The sequence below is a fragment of the Athene cunicularia genome (assembly GCF_003259725.1).
Source record: "Athene cunicularia isolate RWA chromosome 5 unlocalized genomic scaffold, athCun1 chr5_part3, whole genome shotgun sequence".
NCBI classification, from domain to species: domain Eukaryota; kingdom Metazoa; phylum Chordata; class Aves; order Strigiformes; family Strigidae; genus Athene; species Athene cunicularia.
In genome coordinates this window covers 1,362,635-1,383,508 of record NW_020799103.1, presented here as the reverse complement: position 1 = coordinate 1,383,508, position 20,874 = coordinate 1,362,635, and the positions used below count along the sequence as shown (strand labels likewise).

General features: G+C 41.3%; 1 protein-coding gene and 1 long non-coding RNA gene across 2 annotated transcripts in view; both read right to left on the bottom strand.

Annotated features, from left to right (window-relative positions):
- LOC113481332 overlaps window positions 1–20,874 on the bottom strand; it is a 658,441-nt gene that overhangs the window by 555,893 nt on the left and 81,674 nt on the right. The window lies entirely within an intron of this gene.
- The window catches only part of MICAL2 (microtubule associated monooxygenase, calponin and LIM domain containing 2), a 124,605-nt gene that overhangs the window by 61,658 nt on the left and 42,073 nt on the right, over window positions 1–20,874 (bottom strand). The window contains exons 4-20 of the mRNA XM_026850856.1: window positions 20,365–20,481; window positions 19,146–19,247; window positions 17,967–18,122; window positions 16,909–17,009; window positions 15,087–15,344; window positions 14,204–14,319; window positions 12,848–12,974; window positions 12,559–12,649; window positions 12,316–12,463; window positions 9,955–10,154; window positions 9,330–9,442; window positions 5,054–5,125; window positions 4,354–4,503; window positions 3,103–3,207; window positions 1,392–1,610; window positions 1,068–1,169; window positions 338–469 (exon numbers count right to left, since the gene is read on the bottom strand). Of these exons, the coding sequence (XP_026706657.1) occupies window positions 338–469; window positions 1,068–1,169; window positions 1,392–1,610; window positions 3,103–3,207; window positions 4,354–4,503; window positions 5,054–5,125; window positions 9,330–9,442; window positions 9,955–10,154; window positions 12,316–12,463; window positions 12,559–12,649; window positions 12,848–12,974; window positions 14,204–14,319; window positions 15,087–15,344; window positions 16,909–17,009; window positions 17,967–18,122; window positions 19,146–19,247; window positions 20,365–20,481 (2,309 nt within the window). The remainder of the gene's footprint in view (window positions 1–337; window positions 470–1,067; window positions 1,170–1,391; window positions 1,611–3,102; window positions 3,208–4,353; window positions 4,504–5,053; window positions 5,126–9,329; window positions 9,443–9,954; window positions 10,155–12,315; window positions 12,464–12,558; window positions 12,650–12,847; window positions 12,975–14,203; window positions 14,320–15,086; window positions 15,345–16,908; window positions 17,010–17,966; window positions 18,123–19,145; window positions 19,248–20,364; window positions 20,482–20,874) is intronic.

Sequence of the window (20,874 nt, the reverse complement as noted above, 5' to 3'; positions counted from 1 at the left end):
AAGGACAGCTAGCCGATCCCATAATCCAGTCAGCTATACAACGTGAAGCTCTTTCTCTGCTAGGTGTGTCTGTGGCGTTATCCAACAACAGAACATTTACAATCAGCAGCAATGCAAAACTTTCAGAATTGAAGTAAAATTTCTGTTAACTATTTGCTTTGGTTTTCAGCTTTATACCTGAACCACTTTTAACAACAGCCAACAAAGTAAAGTTCGAGTCAAATGTGAGAGACAACCTATACAAGAGATCTGCTGGCAGTGCCTTCCATCCAAGCCATTGCACAAGCAGCTTTACCACGAGTTTGGATTTTAGAGGAAAAAGCTTTTAATAGAATACCTGTCTAGAAGGAACAGCAGGGGAAGCTGAACTGACAGATGATGGAGAAGAGGCAGCAGCTGAATCATGAGGTGGAGGGCAAGAGGGAGTTGGGGGCTGAGAATGGGACAAGCCTTTAGTAGGAAGCTTACTCTGTGTAGAGCAGAAACAGGAAAGTTATCCAAGAGACAGTGACATTAGCACAGGTTAAGAGAACAATTTCAGTCATGCATCAAAAAAAATAGAAAGACAGTAACTACCATTCTGCTCTTTCCTCTATTCCTGCACACTGAGGAGCCATGGAAATCATGATGGCAAAACCTTCACGGCAAATGATATTACTGTACTCGGGTTTTCTTACCAAAAATATTCACAGTAGGCAGTAAGGCAAGATAGTGCCGGAAGAGAGCGTAACAAAACATCAGAAATGCCAGACTGCACCGGGAGCTACTGCTCACCAGCACTGGGAACCGCGAGCTCCCAGCGTACAGTCCAGCACACGACATGGTTTATTCTAACACATTTCTCTAGTGCTAAACTACTCTGACCAGCTTTATCATTTAGGTTGTGTTTTACCTCAATTAAATTACGCAATAACATTTAAATGAAGCTTTTTTACCAGTTTCAGTGGAATCCACATTACTTTCCAGATCTAGCCAGGAAAATTCAAACCAAAGCCACTGCAATTTTTCGCCCCCATGAATACATCTTCTAACTCAGCATTTCTTCAGGTGCAAAATCTAATATTCACCTTTGGAAACTCCATGTAGCCAAACATTGAGGCAAGATGTTCTGCTTTCTCTTTAATGTTCTTTTTTTGGAATTCCCTATTTGCTATGGTCTGAGCTCTTTTCTGCAGTAAGAGCCAGGGAAGGAAGCCAAGAAAAGAAAGAGAGAGAGATTTCAGTTAATGTCACATACATCATCAGAATACAGCAAGTTTATAGAAAGGCTTTTTATTGTCTTAATATAACCTAAACTCAACAGAGAAAAAGTCAGCACATCCCAGGAAAATACAGCATACAGAGTAACACATGCAGTTAAGAGACAGAAAGGAAAAGAAATTGCTTGTCACCTGTTTCATTTTTTCCTCCAGGTGCTGAAGACGCTCAAGCACTCCAGAGAGTACAAATGCAGCAGAACAGGCAGACGCAAGATTTTCAGAGGTTTCTGACAGACTGGGCTGGGTATCTGGTTTTAGTACAGTCCTTGCTCTCCTGGCCATATGATCAGAACCATTTAAAGACTGTTTGGGCTCCCTGACCTCGTGTTCACTTCTAGCTACCACCTGAAACTGGGAAACACTTCAAGTGAAAAAAAATCTTGCTGCACGACCATGCAGTATATGCAGCTTTTAAGGATGCTTCTGAAAGCACAGCACAGTCATGCACATAACTAGAAATAAAATGTTCCCACATGACTCCTCGCACACTATCTACTGCATCTCTGGTGCTTGTGTCCATGCACTAAAATAAATCAGCCCTACATAACTAATGCAGGTCTTGACATCCTTCTCTAGGTTTGTGTCTGTTTTTATGAATAACCCCAGAGAGCATCAGTGCAGAAGAATGTGACACTACATCTCCTTCTAGGGTTTTCACAAAGGTTTGGGCTTTTTTTTTACCATCACGTCTGCCCAAAACCAAACTTACAATCAAATAGTAAGACCATCATTGTAGTTCTTGGCATAATTCCAGACCTAGTCTGACCCAAGTCAAGCTAAAACGTATTTCAGATTTAAAGCGTTTTCCAAGGAGTTCAGAATAGGCCTTTGAATTTGAATTTTCATATAGAATAGCATTTGAAGTAAATGAAACATCTGAACCAGTTCAGCTTTATCAAATTCAGCCTTAAAAATGACCTTTGTTAGCCTTTTCATGACAGTTTTCTCCTTCATCCTGTCTGCCCAATTCAATTTCTCAGAATTAAAATAAAACAACCTAATGCCAATCAACTTGCAGTGTGCTCTGATGTTTCAGGATGGCACACCTGCCTTTAAAACAACAATTCTCAACTGGTTTATGAATCTGCATTTTTCATCAAGCTGATCTGCAGATTTCCACATGCAATGCAGATCTCGTTTCACTTCAGACTGCTCTTGAAATGCCACTACAGGATATTTACTTCCATGTAAAACTCTAACGTAAAGCGAGTGTCAGTTCTATTTGATATGAGATTACTTTGATTGGAAGTACTATGAGAAATATTTAGACAACGTATTCAAAAATGTTGCCCCATGTATGTGATGCTCCGACAGAGCTTTCAGCAGAAAGTCTTATCGCAAGTTCTGCTTAAAGAAATAAACACACCTGGGCATCAATAACAGCTTTTCAGTACTCAAGTTCGTATCTTAGACATTTTTGCCAGGTTTCTCGGGGTGGAAAACTCCCTTTGCCTTATCATTACAACCACCCAAAGCATCGAGTACATGCACAGACAAATTTTTGGGTACTGCTGTAGTGTTCTCACACATTAAATATAACTATGTAATTATATTTATGCAATTTGGAATCTAGATGTGATAACACAAGTCAACACCTATGTTTTTAGGGTTTGTTTTCACAGTTACTCGTTCTTTCAAATAGTTTTCTCATCTGGTCAAGCAGATGTAAAATAGCTTTAAATTTTAACCTAGTTTTCGTAATTCTCAGCTAAATGTATCTGTTAACTCTGCAGATAACATCCAAAGATCGTTTCCTACATTCTGTAGTTACACAATAACACTGAGTTTCCAGCAGTAAGAGGAATGGTGTTGCTTGCGAAGTGTTACCCATACGAGTTCCTACCTGCCTCTTTGGTTGAGGTGGAAGAAGACTGGGATCCTTCGGTTTAGCAAAGCGAGGATTAACAGGAGGGTCAGAAGAGAGCAGGCCTGGTCTATCTATTACCTCCTTGTGAAGCATTTTTAAAATTAGAGAGACAGAGCGGAAAAAAAAAAAAAAAGAAAAAGGAAGACGACAGTAAATAGGATTCAAAGGTCTTTTGTGGCAGAAAGAAATAAAAGCTGCTTTTGAAGACATGTTACTACGGAGCTTAACAACACGTTTTGGAGATTTTTGTTACTCATTTTATTAACCCCATCTACCAAAGATATACTTGAAATTCAGCACATTCAGCATTCCTTAGGAGAGGTTATGATCACAAAGTAACGCACCAGGGCTTCCCTCAACATGAGCCAGTAAACCTCTGCGCACGTACTGCGCGCAGAAAGCTCAGGACGTGGGTAAGCAGCCAGGCAGAGTGCAAGCAACAGTGGTTCACAGACTGGGAAAGTCACCTGACGTGGAGCAAGGAGGACTTAAATGTGTGAATAAATGGATACAGGCACAAACAATTAAAGGCGGCCACCACCCTTGACAGAACCTGGGCACCTTGCTCCCCTTGCCTTCAGATATTTTAAGTGACAGACCTGAACTCAACTGACTCAAACCATCTCACTGGCTCAAGTGTGATTCTGAGTTTATCATCTCTACCTTGACAGCATGGGATTATTTCTAAAGCACCACTAACCACACACCATGAAAGTGCTATGGGATTGGCAAATACATTCCATTATGCTTACTTTAGGAATGGAAATGGCAGCCAGACATGTCTTGCTAGAGATTAGGTTCACTTCTCATACTTGCTAAATTTTCCACAAAGATTCCCCTGGATATGAGTGTCCTTTATTCACACAATATAGAGGGAAACAGTCCTTCTGTAATCCCACATGCAGCCAGCTTAGACTGCCACACAAAGCAAACATTCTACAGCCTGGCTTACCAGAGATCTCTAGATACTACAATTCCACTACACTTGATTAGTACCATGTATATTAATATATTATATTGATTTGCATTAGTCATTCTATATTAGACATATTTGTTCACTAAGTATTGAGAGGAATACCTTTAATTTGCATAAAATGTCAAACAAAGACGATCCACTTCAAACACATAACCAACCCATTTTTTTCCCCTCGGAAGTCTTCATCACATTCACAAGGAGGGACCACACTTTAATTTCAGAAGTTACTTTTATGTTCATCTACCACCTACCTGCCTGCGAAAAACTGTATTTGGAGCATTCTCTTCAAACTTAGCCAGCAGCTGAGTTGCCATTGATTTAACTTTATTCTGGTTCATTCCTTCTCTGCCATCACTCTGTTCTTTCACAGCATTTGTCCCTTGGCTTGAAAAGCCTGAAGCCTGCAAGGAAACAACAAAATATTTTTTTCATGTTTACCTATGACAGTCATGAAAAGAAAGATAACATCCTTATCAGCAGAGGGTGAAAGGAAATACAGTCTACAATATATTAAAAATGACTGTTTAACATACAAGAGTCAAGAAATAATATTTTCTTTAGTCCCCGAGTAAAAAGGGAATGTTAATGGGTGCTGGTGATGATAAAGCAGAATCACAAACATCACCAATCAGTGGGGCAAGCTGCAAGGCAAACTCTTCAAACAAAGATTTGTTTAAATAATTGAGCTGGGAAAAGTTAACAAAATATCCCAATACCTTAAATGTTCTTGGGTCAGAAAGAAAACGACTGCAATTTAGGTAATGGTCTCCTCACTACCAAGTGATTTAAATAAATGTAGACCTTTAGTGCACACCACAGTACAAGGTTTTAAGGGGAGAGGCTTTTTGCTCCTGACAAGGACAAGAGCCTTGGCACCTCAACTCCTGCTTCTTCCTCAGCTCTGGCGTTCATCAAGGAGCTGGATATGCGTGGACACCACTGAACACTAACCTCCTCAAAGACACCAAAAAGTCCTTTTCGACGTCTTTTGTTAGTCTCGTTTTCTTCTGTTTTCCCTTCAACCTGAAACGGTAAAGCCAAAACAACTTCTATGGATTACTGCGGCAGCTACCATTCTACCAAAGCAGTTCCTCCCAGGGTATTAACTTCCATGACCAGGCAGGCGTGCTCCGGCTGCGTCAAACAAGGCAAACGCAAGGGAGCGGCGCCAGCGGAGGCCCTCTTCGCACTGGTGCGCCTTGTTGGGCCCCCCCGGCTCGGCGGGATCATCCTCACACGAGGAGCCTGCTGGCCCCCAGGGCAGCTACCACAAACGTAAAAGTTGCCCCATAACCCCTGACTAGAAGCTTTCCCTGGACTCTGATGGGTGAAAATACATGCTCGTATGTTCCGTCGAACACAGGCCCGACAACATTGGTGTCGACCTTTTCCCCTTCCAGCACTGAAGAGTTTATAATTCACAAAGCATTATCAAACCCCTGAAGAAAAAGACATTACAACATCAGATATTCTGTGAATTATAAACTAGACGACGCTGGTTTCCAGATAAGTAACAATGTCCAGAATGCCCTTACTCTTTCTCTATAGACTCCATGTCTATTTGAACCCAGGTAGCCGCATGCAGATCGTGTGTTCGTAGTGCAGACAGATCTCCTGTTTCGGAGCAATTACTGTCTGCCTTAAAGGTCTGTCTCCCTTGTAAGGTTCATTTCCCTGACTATAGCTTTGTATTACAGCACTTAAGCAACCAAATTGCCGTTTTTGTGCTCAAGCTATGCACATATTTAATTATTTTACTGAATTAGAGATGACATAAATAATAATACTTCACACTCAGTCCACACAAACTTGCAAAATAGTCAACGCTTAAAAATTTGTATCAGTTCTTATTAAACTTGGTCTTGAAGATTTGGTACAATGGGGATTTTTATTTTTTTTTTTGGTCTGAAAAATGTCATGTTAGGTTATACTTTATGAACAACAGACTACATTCCACTTGCATTTGCCCACGCTGTAACTCAAGTGATTGTTCAGCCAACTTAAAAGAAAAAAGAATAAAGAAAGATCAAAGAATACAGGCTTCCTTTTTACATACACACTGCTTCTAATAAATCATTGTGCAATGAATAGGAGTAATCCCAAACAACTTCTGGGCAAACACCCGAAGAACCAGATGACAATATTCTGATTACTTTGTGTGCTTTGGTATATTGTCTCTCAAGCACCAGCTCTCAGTAACCTAGTTCTACACTACCTGTAGTTATTAGCCTACCAAGGAAGGGTGAACAACGTAACAGCACAATGTGTTCTGCATAATAATGAGTACCACATAAAAGCAGAATTTGCCTAAGTGAATGGAGCAAACACGATGTTGCCTTTCAAAAATCTTACACAGAAGATTTTCATTAATGTATTTACAAGTAAGTGAAAGACAAAGCAATTTAATTGCCTCGCAAAACTCCAAGAAAAAAAGGCCTGTGCCCTTCATTGTGTAAACACCTCCATTCATTTCTTAGTCTGGAGCACAGGAAAACAGTTCCTCTCCAGCCCAGCTGACACTCACGGGAGAACAGAAAACATGACCCAGGCCAGCAGTGCCAGAACAGCAACCGCCACAGCAGCCCCAGGGCCCTGGTTCCTGGTCTCCGACAACCTGCACTCCGACAAGGATCCCTCTTCCGGGCAAAGAGAAGGACTAACTAGATGGTACGGAAAGTTTAGTGACACTGTTACCCCAGCTGGGTTTTGACTCTGATACGCAAGTGCTCTCCTGCTGTCATACCTGGATGACAGCACCACTTCTTGCAGAGAAAAGAACCATACAACTGAAGCCACAGCCAAACTCTTAACTCAAGCAGTCGCTTTCCAAGGACCGTCACTTCCCAGCTGGTTCAGATGGTTACGGCACTCACAAGTCTCTGTCCCAACCCAAGCACTGTGTTTGTTGCTTTATTTCACGCCCCATCCAGGCCAGGGCTGCAAAGCCTCATACAAAATGAGGTCCTGACAGTCCCGCTCCCCAGGCTGATTTAGAAAATATCACTTCCACTTCTCATTTCAGACGAGACCCTGTAATGTGAAACCGAAGGGGCCTGTCAAGCAAATCACCTCATGCTTTCATGTAGTGCCAAGAACCATACTCCTGTTATGACAGAAGGCGTATTTCACGATGGGAGGTTAGTCAGAGGGCTGTATGGCTTAGGAATGGAAAGCTCTCCCACCACTACAAGTCTATTTACTTCTGCAAATAAGTCATGGAAAAACACCACCACTGTGGTCATGAAAAAGGTTTTTCTTCTAAAGAAGTCCCCCACAAGAAAAAGCAATGTTTATTTTGCCCATTTGGTTTCTCACTGCTTGGTTAGCTGGGAAGCATGTCACTTGGTTTTGTGTATATGTGGGTGGCAGGGAAAAGTTATTTCCTAACAAGGATGTATGAGCTTACTGGGCAAATGACTATCCACAGGTTTTCAAAATGTGTTTGTGGATGGAAAATATTCAAGACGTAAGTCAGTCTAGGAAATATCTGGAAATGCTGGAGTAATTCTTCATGTGGGGGTAGAGATGGGGGCTGGAAATCAATCACACTTCTACCGAGAAGACAATAACAAATTTAAAAACCAATATGTTAAAATATTGAGAAATGCAGTACATAAATGTACACCTAAACTTTTTATTAAGGACACTGATTTCCAAAAGAAGTAGGAAAGCTGTGCTTCTGCAGGCAAGACAGGGTCTCTGCACAGGTGTAAATGAAGCAATAGAGTTAAGCATTAAGGAGTTTCGTTTAAAAAAAGTAAAAAAATGAAAAAACCCAAATGCAAAACCAAAGAAGGAGATTGAGAATTGGATTACAGTTTCTGGCTAGCCCAGGAAACTCACAACCCGGAACAGTTTTACATTAAGCTTGTTTCAGAAAATGAAGAAGTTAAATTCATTTTGGTAGAGGAATACAGAGGAATACATGCTGCTGTCTAAATCGTGCTGGTTCATCTGCAGGAGTTGTACTTGAGGCACTGCTGCCCCTAAGCCAGGTTGTGCAGACACTCCCCGTTTAAAGTGAAGTTAAAATGAAGGTAGGCTTGGCCGCGCAAGCAGCGCCCCTCCTCAAGGTCTCCTTTCAGAAGGGGACCAAGCTAATGAATAGGAAGAAGGTGAAACAGTTTATTACTGAATAATTTCATTAAAGTAGCTTTCAAATTAAATAACACAAAGCTTCTGAAGTTATAATCCATTCAGAAACATGTAGACAAGGCTCACTACTCACAGTCCTACGCCAGTCAGTAGTAACTCCGTAACCCTCCACAACCCTCCCAGGCCCCGCCGTCTTTAATTGCGACACATATGGGCACGGATGTGCTTTGTACAGGGACGTAGACACGGGACGTCAATAAGTTGTCATTAATAAGTGACCAAGAGATCATTATCTCAGAGTCATGATAGTCAACGTGCCCACTGTTTGTGCCCCCATACATCCGTGAGGGTTTGAACACTTCCCTCCACAACCTCGACAGCATGCACAGGCTGTTCAAACCACTGCTTTCATTAAAAACCAGCGCTCCCCCCCAATCAACAAGCATTATTCCAACTGATACATAATATTATGCCTGTATATTTAATTAGGAATACAGAACTACAGTACTATTTTTCTTATAGGTATAAAGAACCCAGAAAAAATATAGTTTCCTACCTCAAAAAACCCCAAACCCAAAGCCTACCAAAGTAAAAAACATAGCATGTAGTATTGGACAAAACTTCCTAAAAAACACCTTTTGAAAGATTTAAAAAAATAAAACATAAGAGACAATATACAAAACAGAGCCAAGATCTCAAATATTTCAAGTTGAAAACAGCAGCTTATAAACACACCAAAGAAAACATCCTCCTTCTCTCACTTTTACCTACACTGAAGACGACTGACATGGACAATGGATAGAAATTCTCCCCAAATACATCCAAATTCTCACTGTGATTCAAAATTTTGCATTTACAGAGAACACCTAACTGGGACTTTTATTAATGCTTCAGCCATCTGACACTCACAATGCTTCACTTTTATCCTTACAAGCACCATAATGATTGTGTGTGTATTAGCTTTGTTTACTGTTAAATCTTATTTTACTTTTCTAATATACTCAAAAATCATCTTGTACAGGTCTTTTAATAGTAGGATATACATAAACTCCTTATTTCTGAGCCTGACAGTTTCTTTTCATCTTTTTAAATGAGAAAGATTTATAGGGTTAAGTATTCCTTCACAACTTACCTTTGGTACTCGTTTTCTTGGTAAAGTTAAATTCATATAATTATTAAAGATGAAGTTCGATGATTTTGCTGAACAAAGATCATTATTTTCTCCATTTTGCTTGTCACCAGCATCTGTTCAAAAAAACAACTCCTTAGGATATTTGTTCAGATTTCTTTTTTAAATACTTCGACTAAGCCAGATCTTTCCAGTTGCATGCTGGTAGCAATCATACGTAAGAAACCCAGGGAAATAGAAGTAAATACATACAATGTAGGGTGAGTTTTTTAAAAAAGGAAGAGAAACACCCAGGAATGGCCATACCGTCTGCAGTCATCCTTACAAGAGGATCACTCTAACAACCTGATACATGAACTTCATGATGTCAAGCAGCAGTTATCTAGCTGCTCCCATTCTCTGAAGCCACCAAGGACCCACAAAACCCCGGTCTTCAATCAAGTTTTTTCCCCTTTCCTTTTTTAAGCACAAGGTAACTATTGCAGGCAGAAGCAGGCACACTTCCATGCCAGAACAGCTCAGCTGGGAAAGGGCTCTTGGCTCAAGAGCAGTGCTTGTAAGCAGCCTGGATGAAGTGCCTCTACTCCCCAGACCTGCAAGGACTAGGAGCAGTCTGGGTTCAGCTTACCTACTGCCCGCAGAGGTGTGCCCCTGAACAGTTCATAAAACTTGGAGAGGTACATGACCATGCTGAGCTTGTCGGGCTCCCTGGCCGACCCCACCTCCTTCCCCGTGGTCACAGGGGGGATCCCAAACTCCTGCTCAGCAACATCGAATGCCAGCTGGTTGTTTTTGACAACGTCCTCTTCATTCAGAGCATCGAAGTCACTGCAGGGACGACACACTGGCATCAGTGGCAGTTTGTTCTCTGCCCCTCGGAAACACGCAGGGCTCCCCTGCCCATCAGAGGCGCAGAACAGCACCATAAATAACCACACACGCCTTTCACTGGGTCAAAGCCACAGAGTCTACCAACGCCAAAGGTAGGAGTCTCATACAAATCCCATTATTTCAAATCCTGGCTTTGCCAGAAATGTAATTTAAATGCTATTTCACTGAACTGGTTTTTAATGTAGTCCCATGTAAAAGGATTCCCTTATTTATGAGGAAATGCAGTTCCTCCTCAGAAGCACTAAGAAACCCTTTTCCTCTCCGAATACAGCTGTGGTCCTACAGATTTCACCTGTTAGCAATTGACTTTTTCATCTCACTTGGTTCTATAAATCAAAGCCAGAAGGAGTAAATTTAAGCTAGCATTTTCTGAAACAAACGTTTTCTACGTGTGCGCACACAAGTGCACGGGCGCTACATTTCTTTTTAGGGTGTTACACACACAGCTTGAATGAGGCCCTCCTGCCCGTGCCGTAACCGGACTCAGCAGGGCACTAAAGCGCATCACACATCTGGAACTGCATTATCCATTCTCTAATTCATTTTCTATGGGACCTATTCTAAGACTCTGATCCCTTGAACAGCTTCCAAAATTCACGATTAAAATAAACGTGAATAAATTACAAGGCTCCAGGCAGAGCACTTTCTTTCTCCTCATAAGGAATGTGAGGTTTTGAACCCCAAAGGACTTCTCTCTCTCGCCTCATCCACAGGCTGTGCCCATTTCTGGAGCCAGGGGGCTGGAGGCAGCCCTCCATCCCAGCCCTGCCCGCAGCCCACCACCAGACGCCTCTCTTGCCTGCCCCGCTTTCCTCTGGCCAAGTCCTTCAGCAGTCCCATTTAGTACAAAAAGCCAACAAGACCCGAACACAATGTGAATTCAACAGCAGGAGGAATGTTTGCTCAGGAAGATAAATCTATCAACTTTCTAGAGAGCAGTGCTTAGGAGACATGCTTTCTACAGACAGCAAAGATTGCTTTGCTTTCTACACTCTGCCCCCCTTATATCCACAAAGCCATCTGTAATTCCCTTTTTTTTAAAACTAACCTGAGGGGGGGGGAAAAAAATTAAATCTCTTTCTTGTTAGCTCTTCCTCTGGCAAATCTGTATAAACAAGCACCCTGTGTATTGCTCCTGTTTTTTTCCAACTTATCACACCTCATAAAAGAGGTCAATCATTTTTTTCATTTACCCACAATAAAGGGATGCTGACAGTAATTCATTCACGGCCCCAAGTCTGCACAGGAAGGCAAGGGAATGCGTTTTGGAGACTGGTGAGAAGACACAAGTCACCCACCACAGACCACACCCAGCAGGCCCAGTTAACCAACCTCCTGCCAGCAACTGCCACTTCCTGACACCTGCTACACACCGACCCTCCTGCATTTAACCAAGGAACCTGACAAAATATTCGTAAGAAGTCAGGTCTTGGAGGTTTAGGACCCCAGAAACACCGTCAAAAAAGGAATGCTGGCTACATTCCACCCGTGAAGCAGTTCGATTTCAAGGGCCAGCCCTTGTTGCACAGCCCATGTGCAAGGGCACTGTGCTCTTCTGGACAAAGAGCTGTGCAAAACCACCATCTCCTGTGCACCTCCACGGCCCAGCATCTCCCTGCACTGCTGTCACAGCAACCACTCCAACACACTGAGGATGGCTCATTTAAGGCTCATGCAGGTATTTCTGTAACTCACGACAGTGCCACTAGGGCTGTGGTTTTAAACACACGCTAGAAACCTGTCTCCAGGGACCTGGGAACGCAACTCTCACATTCTCTAAGCACTGCAATTTTTGTTTTAAATAGCTATGTAACTCCCACAAACATGATCATAAATCATAAGGTTCAAAGCCCTCCTAGCTCTTTGAAAACATATATATTTCATTTTAAATAGCATGCAAGGACATACAGAAAAAACAAAGCAAGAACAACTCCACCCTCTCCATCCCCCAAACCCGGCAATGGTGTGCACCTCCCTGCAAAAACCAGCAGCAGAAGGGGACTGCAGAGCATCAGTGTTGTTCTGGTTGGTCTTACACTATAATTTAGTAAATGCTTAATATATCCCACACTCAAGCAGATCCGCAGATGTCACTTACATGAGGTCAGGTCTGAAGCGATGGATAATGGCACACAATGCAAGGCCACTCTTCCAGGAGGTCGTCAGGTCTGTGACGTTAACGTTACGGTACCCCTCCGTCTGCTTCTGACACCAGGTCAAAAGCTTGTTAGGTCGACTCTCTGACTCTGCAGTTACAGCGGAGAGCAAACATTCTGAACAGTTTTTCTATGCTCAAAAGGCTCTAAATATTAAGCCACAACAAATACGAGATACCACATACCATGTCTTGAGAGATTCACTGATCTTCTAATGGAGCCTACTCTTTCAAGAGGACACTGCTGTAACTCATTGGTAACATATAATTGTCTCACCTACGAGTAAAAGCAATTAGGAGCATAATGTTAGAACTGCTTGGAGAGAAAAAGTTTCCTTTCTAGGTTAATTTTATCAACAGCTGGTTCTAAATTAAGGAGTCTCCTACTGATTTTGCTTACATGCTACTTGCAGCCTTCTTTTTCCTGGACAAAGGATAAGCTGTGATTTCACAGGCAAGCCTTTCAAGTACTGACCTGGTGAGGTCGAACACAACTTGAGTTCAGGTTCGGGTATCTTGTTCCTGGATCAATGGTATACTGGTCAAAGTTCTTGTTAATATTTTCAGGGGTGGTCTGAGGCAAGAGTCGATAAATGCTCTCTCTTATAGAAAGAAAAGATGCAAGAGATATTGATTAAAACAAATATTTTTTATATAAAGAGTATTTTATTTTTGCAGCTACCTGCACCTTATTTTCATACTCCAGGACAAGTGTTATGCACTAAATGCAGAATGCATCCATCCCATTTCTTATGCCTGCTTATCAGGAGGATGCCAGCCAGAAAAAGGACAACAAAAGGACAAACTCTTAGAAATTATGCCCAAATTTTCCTGAGGCAGGAAGCAAGCAAGAAAAAGAAGGGGGGAAAAAAAAACACAAAAAAGGAGGTTACATCATTCAGTCATCTGGTTTTGCTTTAATGTCCACCCAAGGAGTAACTTCTTTGCCACATAACAGCACTAAATCCCGTCATTCTGTAATTCCTATAACCACCACAGCCTTCCTTATTATGCTGTTCAGTTTTCCATTTGGGACTATGCTGTGTTTTGAGTCATCCCACAGGCTTCTATCTTAAAACTTCTCAAAGTACAGTACTTAGTAATGCTTCTACTTGCACTGCCACAACAATGACTATTTCTATTATGTATCTGCCCCAAAACAGCCTGAGCAGCTGTAGTGGAGCAGGGTTGTTGCCATCAGAACCGAAGTAAGCAACTTCAAGCATCAGAACATGGTGACACCAGGACAGCTGATGTACTAAATGGATTTTTTGCTCTGGTCAAAGAGACATTACATGGAGAAGCCTATGATGCAGAATTACAGCAATTCTCCATGACCACATATTTATCAGTCTAAATAAAAAAGGCATCAGGGCTACCAAGCTGAAATGCAGAGTTAAAAATCACAGATACCAACTATGAAAGTTGTTAAAGTATTTATTTAGACTTGTTTCAGGATTTATTTTTTTTTAATTAAAAAAAAAAACAGGTGCTGAGAAGGTTGGAGGGTTAATCTTTTGACGCAAGATAACTGGTTCATTTCCTTAAGGATCACATTTAATTCTAGTCATTAGTGACTTAAATTAGTGTTTTAAACCCATGTCATGCACATGGCTGTATCTCTGCATTAGTGTGCAGAAGCTCACGGAGCAACAGCCTACTGCTGTTGTAAATTGTTCAGTAACCTGAAGGAGTAAGTAATTTCAACCCAGTGCCACTGCAGTGAAGAACAGTATTGCTCCTGTTGGCATTCCGAATTCCACTGCCTTCTACCAATACTGCAACTCTGGAAAACACTGGAAACAATGGAGAAGACAAAGCCAGCACTCACCGCTCAGCAAGGATTTCTAACGGGGGCTTTCCCTGAGCCCAGCTCCGCACCATCCATGCCGTGTCAAAAGCAGCCAAGAAGCCTCTTGCACAGCCAGTACCCATTGGCCAGAAGGGCTGTAAGAAGCATTTACATTTTAATTCCTCATATTTCTCAAGGTCTTGTTACAAAAGTAACTTGCAATGTGAATTTAGTGTAGTCTTAGAAAATATCCCATAAAGAGTTAAAATACAACACAGCCAACTCTTGCAGTTTTCAGACGTTTCTCTCCTCCAAGTCTTAGGTAATGAAAAAGACTTTTTTCACTTTTTTTTTTTTTTAACTTCTATATTTAAAACTAAAGTTCTTAACCTCAAAAGGTAAAGGCGGGGGGGGAAGACTCAATATTCAAGAATTAGTCAAGGAAAAAAGTGGAAAAACAATGCCTTTCTTCTCATCTCCTAATTTCACTTTGGACTGACCTTTTCAAACACTTTAGACTGTCAGCAATGAGTTGTTTTTTTAAAAAGCTACCTTAGTTGTAATATAACTTTTCATTTCAGAAAGGGAGAAAAATAACATATTAAGGCAAAGAGACTGCAATAAAAATTTGGACCAAGTTCTTCTCTGTGATGGAAGTCAGAAAAATTATGTCATGCACCCAAGCTGAGGACACACAGCTCACAGTTTTCAGACAGAAATACAACTTGCATAAAGCAAAACAGGATCTCAGCCAGAGACTGCCAGCCAAGCATTAGTTATGACATAACTATGGCATAAAAAAAGGAGGGAAAAAAACCTATTCCAAGGAAGGTACCATTGTTTCAAGACATGTAAGAGAACAGTTTGTTCTGGAGGGCAGACTGAACGGCTGAATTAAAAAAGACGACGTTCCAAGATATACCTCAAGCAAGCTATCTCCGACAAGCGCCACCAGGAGCTGATGTCTGTGCCTCTCTCTCACTAGTGCAGCATTTTCAGATGCATACATGGAAGTAAAATCAAACATTGCTACATCTGGTTGCCCATAGTGATTGATTGCAAAATCCAAGGAAGGCAGCTGGTAATTGGTTGCAAAGTCAGCAGCTTCTCTGGCATAGGACAGCAAATCGCTCTGGTTCACATTTTCCCCACAGAGGAGCAACTCGGTATCAATATAGTCCTGCAAGGAGAGAAGCATTAGGATTAGATATTGCAGCTACTCTCTCTGGATTGGAATGTTGCGGTCTCATAGCATGAGTGGCAGCCACACATCTCACGGCATAAAGAGCGAAGTGGGATTTGTCATCTCCTCCAAGAAGTTAATACACAGGCGTAAGTTACCGTACTCCCCCAAAGAGGAACTCCCCATGCCACACGGAACAAGCAGCTTGATTTGCAACAGGATACCAGAGTGCCTCCCAGTTCCTCGGTTATGTGTTATTTTCATTACGTTACCTCCCTCCCATCAAAAGATGTTATCACCACCACTGCAGCGGTTTTTTGGATGTGTGCACCCCGCACCTGACGCCACACAGAGCAGAAGTGCCGACATGCTGCTGATGCAACAGGCGGGTCTCAGCCTGAAGGCTTGACTTAGCATCCCCATAACGACACATTCAAACCTGGATCACACGAGCTTTTCTCTTCTGTTCAGGGCTGGGTTTTTTCTGGCCAGTGTGGTGGAGGATCCTGCCTTTACAGGTCATCCTACTTAAAGCCAGTTTCTATTTACGGGTTAATCGTAGATGAGACCCCTAATCGCAGGGCTGACAGCACAGAACCGCTGTTAGCCCAGTTGGTTCAGACTGACTGAGGTTTCTCCCACTCAGACCTGAGCAAATCAGGAAAACAGCTCTGACGGGCCACAGCTGCTGCTCCTCTTCTCCAGACTCCCCACAGATCTGTGGGACTGCCCCCACCTACAAACACCAGCCCCTGAGCCCAGGGGGCTGCTGCCCTTCCCCTCTCCCAGCCCCGCTGGGCAGGGCTGGCTGCTCCGCCCTGGGAGCCCCTGTCCTGCAAAGGGGCAGGAACTGTGGCATTGGGTGGTCCCATCAGAAAGCCAAGAAGCCTCCTGATAGCTCCCAAGTACTTCCTTGGGGAAATTATACTCGACTGTTTTGGCACAGTCTTACTGTGCAAGAAAAATTGACTTCTCTTGGGTTTCCAGAAAGAGAAATTTAAATAGTGCCAAAACACTTTCTAGAAACAAAAGAAAATAAACCCATACATCTTACAGAGAAGAAGAAAACAGAGAAAAGAAAAGAAACAAAGGCCTCAACGTCCCACGTACTTTTGAGAGTTCAGGCCGCTGTGTTTATAGCCTCCTTTTGTCATGTTGCACCCACTTTACAGAATCTGAAATTTAGTTTTAATGCTTCCTTATGTGCCTGATAAAACTGGATATAGCTGTGCTAAGATCACCCTTAAATAAATGAGGTTTTTATTTTCTGGTGTGGTGACCACACCACATATTTTCAAGGTGAGTCAAGATCCTATTTCAGTCAGTTTCAGAACCAAAAAATTTAGGAAGTATTGTTTTCAGTTCTCTACAGAAACTTTGTTTTGTTTGTTTTTCCCTCCAGTCAGCACAAGAGTAAGACCTAAGTGATTTGAGCTTCAGCGAAGTGATCTCCTAAGTCTATAGAACACCCTCTATAACATGCAACAATGTTTATGCAGATGTTCACACTTATTCTGTGCCAAGTAAATAGAATAGTTGTTTAGCCAGCACTTTTACATACATTAATAATCACTCCTTTGTCCAGAAGACTCTGCTTTTTTGCTGTCATCACAAAATAATGAGTGTTATCTTTATAGTAAACAATATTCTCCAGGTCAATTCCTGAAAAGAGAGAATACATTTGTTATGAAGTACAGTACATTGTCTATGTCATTTACTAAGAACATGTGATTGGCCCCTAGAGGTGTCTCCTTCCTGGGATACATTCCCTTTCCCAGCTGGGATGAAGGCTTAGTGGACAAGACGACACGGAACAAAACAAGAGGAGTTCAGCCTTACCCCAAAGAGTCTGTCTCAGCATTATTAAAAGTTATTTAGCATCCTTCTCAGGAACGGCCAGTTAACTACAGCCTTAACAATCTTCCGAGGTAGAAAAGGAGAGCCAAGGGAACCTTTTTAGGTTACTAGGGCTCCAGGGCACTGGGTCTAACCAGGGGTTTTGGTTTCTATAATAGTCATTATTTTTAAAAAAATAACATCAGTTGTAAATCACAAATGGAATTGCTTGTACTGCCAGTGGATTCAACTATTCTGAAACCCCTTTTCATAAAGATGTATTTTAACAGTTTATATTTTAAGTATTTACGGCAGATTCCTGTCTAGTTCTTTTCAGTTTATCAGATCTACACATCAAAAAGCAAGAATAAACTCCTCCCAGAAGGGCAGAGCCTTTTTCACAGGGTTTAAGCTGTTCAGTATGTGAATGGATGCAAACAAAACAAACCATGTCTTTAGGGAAATCTCTGAGCACTGAAAATGCTCTTCTAAATTTGTTCAACATAGCAGACGTTTTTACAGTCGAGAAAAGTTTAAACACTAAAACAGTCTATGATGTGGCAACACCCAAGCTAAGAAGAAATCCCACTGTACCATAAATGGACACTTCCATCTCCAAGCTTCTGACATCAACATCATTTTATCACTTCCTGGTTTGGTTTTTAAAAATATACAATAAATTTAAACTGATGTTAATAGGAAGAGAAGGGGTGGCCTGGCACATAAAGAGTTCCTCTACTGCCTCTTGTATTTGGTTGTGCAAAAAAATGAGGATGCACCCACCCGTTTCCTCTTTAAGGTCCTGGAAGAACTTCTGATTGAAGATGAAAGCAACACCACTAATTTCTTCTACCTTGGCTTCTGCAGTCGTATTTCTGTTTATAAAATTGGCAGTGATAGCTATGGCCAGCTTTCCACGAAACTCCTTCCTCCTGAAACCTGATAAGCAAAGAAAAGAACTAAAAACACTAGAAACTTCAAACTGGACTTCCAGGGAGGGTCAGCTCAAGGCAGTTTGATCTCTTTCCTATGTCTAGTCCTACCCTTCAAACAACACACCATCAGCAGTTTCCATCATTCCTCCAAAAGTCCCTGGAATGCAAAGAGTCTCTATCCCAGATCCCAGCTGCAAAACTAGAGCTGTACAGCACTGAAGATAAAGCCTCATTAAAAAAAAGGTCTGGAGGGGAACGATGGGAACAAGTCCAACATAGGAAGAAGGACAAATGATGACTAAAGAAAAACAGATTAGAAATAGAGCAGATCAAATTTAATGGAGGAAAACATTCTTAACACACTAAATAGCCAATAAGATTTTTGTTATATAGGTGGTAAAGAGCTTATGGCACAAACATGCAAGAGATCAGCAGTCAAAAGCAGCAGAGAAAGAAAAACAGAAACCTCCAAACCAGCGCGTAGGTGCGAACACTACCAGCTAACCAGGTTTTTCAAAGATTTTAGGAGTTGAAAAATATTCAGTGGCTTAACTGTTACATTTCCAAGGTGAGACTGACTGAAGTATCCAAACTAACTGCTCCTTAAGTTAAATCACCTCTGTAAAAGAGCCTCTGTTAAATACCTGGCGGTCACATTTTGTTCATTAGTTCAAACACACAGTGCAAATTTAGGGCACAACAGCAAAGACTACGCAATTCCTGACATGTATCTTGTCAGCCTCCTTAAAGTTAAATCATCATATAATTACTTAATCTTGAAGCAAGCCCAATGACATCATGATGCTTTCTGTAGGCAACGCAGATACACTGTACTGAGAATCAGAGATGACATGAGATTTCTTCATTTTGAGCTACAACTTAACCACAGAAGCAGAAAATATCACATAAAAACCAGTTTCAACACAGACTTCATTGGACTGAAAGGTAGCCTGTCGCTTTGTGTCCTCCATTCAGATCTTCCAAAATACCCTAAAGGCTGTAATGCTAAAAGCACACATTCACCTACCTTCTAATGTGTTCCTGCGGCCATCCGCGCCAATAATAACATCAAATTCATACTCTGACAAAGGGTGATCCACAGGCAGAAATTCGGCTCTCCAACCTATCTCTGAAAACACGGAGAATAATATTTTTTCACTCTTCGGTAATACAATGAAGAAGTGATTTCAGAGTCTGGAGACAGGGCATTAAGATCAACGGCCCATTTCTCATTCAAAGAGAGCTGGACTCTGCCTCAGTTTGATGCAGAGAGGTTCTGCTGCAGTCAAAGATGCATGCAGGTTAAATTAGAAAGGTGTCAAACTTGTAAACTGACAATAAAAATATAGAAGCCTTCGTTTATATCAGCTAATGCACTAAACTTCTTCTCAGACCCGTATCACAAGAAAATGCTTAAGCCCTTCATTCCCACAGAAACAGCCCCACAGCCACCTCATCAGGACAGTATATACATGTGGGAACAGCAAGGCAGGGCTGGGTTTTACAAGAAGAAAAACAGCTTTCCATTATCGATACTTTTGTCTTCTAAATAGAAATTAAACAGAAGCACACTCACAAAGCTAAATTTAATATTTGCATTAACACTAAGCTGATTAAGTGAACATGCTTGTATTGTCTGTATTTAAAATTACATGTTTTCACTACGTAATGTATTTATCCTACTGTCACTATACGACCATTTAAAGAGAGATAGCACAGTATTTTAATTAAAGTAAAATTTTAAAATATCCTATTGCTACTATACCCTAAATACTAATCTTTTTTAAAAAATAGGAAAAAAAAAGAGAGAAATCTGTCTCTTTTATTTAAAAACCTTGCATAAGATGGCTGATAAGACTCTGTGTGCCAGTGGGAGCTGTATCAAATGTGAAAGCAAAATGAGGCCCAGGGAGTTTAATCCATCCTCAATATTTATATTATCAATCAAAAATTGTTTTTGCAAGAAGATACCAAAGAGCCACACCAGACTCCCTACAAAACCTCAAACTCAGGCCAGAAGGCACAGTGCAAACCCTCAACTTCTCAGACTGGGTTGTATCTTAATTATCAGTGCTCTATCACAGTGACACTTATCATGCGTACGACTGCATACAGCAAACCTAGCTGAATACGGGCAAAAAGCCCCTATTTTTTAAATAGAATTCAGCTACCTTGAATGATTCCACATAAAGCCTGACATGAAAAGAAGTTACTGTGAACAGAACTAGATTATGATAAAAAAATACTTTGGTTTTCTTGATCTTCGGGAGGTTCCAGGACTTTAACGAATTCTAGATTCACATGGATTTCAACTCCTAGTATGAGTGCAACTTTGAAGAGGATGAGTTGAAGTTGTCGAATACCTGTAGACAGCAAGTAACAAAGATCAATTGAATGTGTAAGTAGTCACAGCTGCTACCAGTATGCCACCCGACAGATACTCACTGTCCGCACAAGCGTGCAGCATTACTATTTCCATACTGTGATGAATGCAAATGTAGCAGCCACCACAGCATGTTGTTCTCTTCCATCTCTTTTTCCTCTTGCAGCACAATCTCGTAAGTAATAACATTTATTTCAGTCTGTTTCTTAGGATATTTTTTTGAGAGCTGTCCTTCCTAATGATATTTAAAGGATCTGCTAAACAGTATGTTGACCATTTTAGGACAGAAAATTTTACAGCATATTTCCCTGCATGTACTGTTATATAAAATATGAATATATTGTTATATAAAGATAAAATACGAAAATAAGTA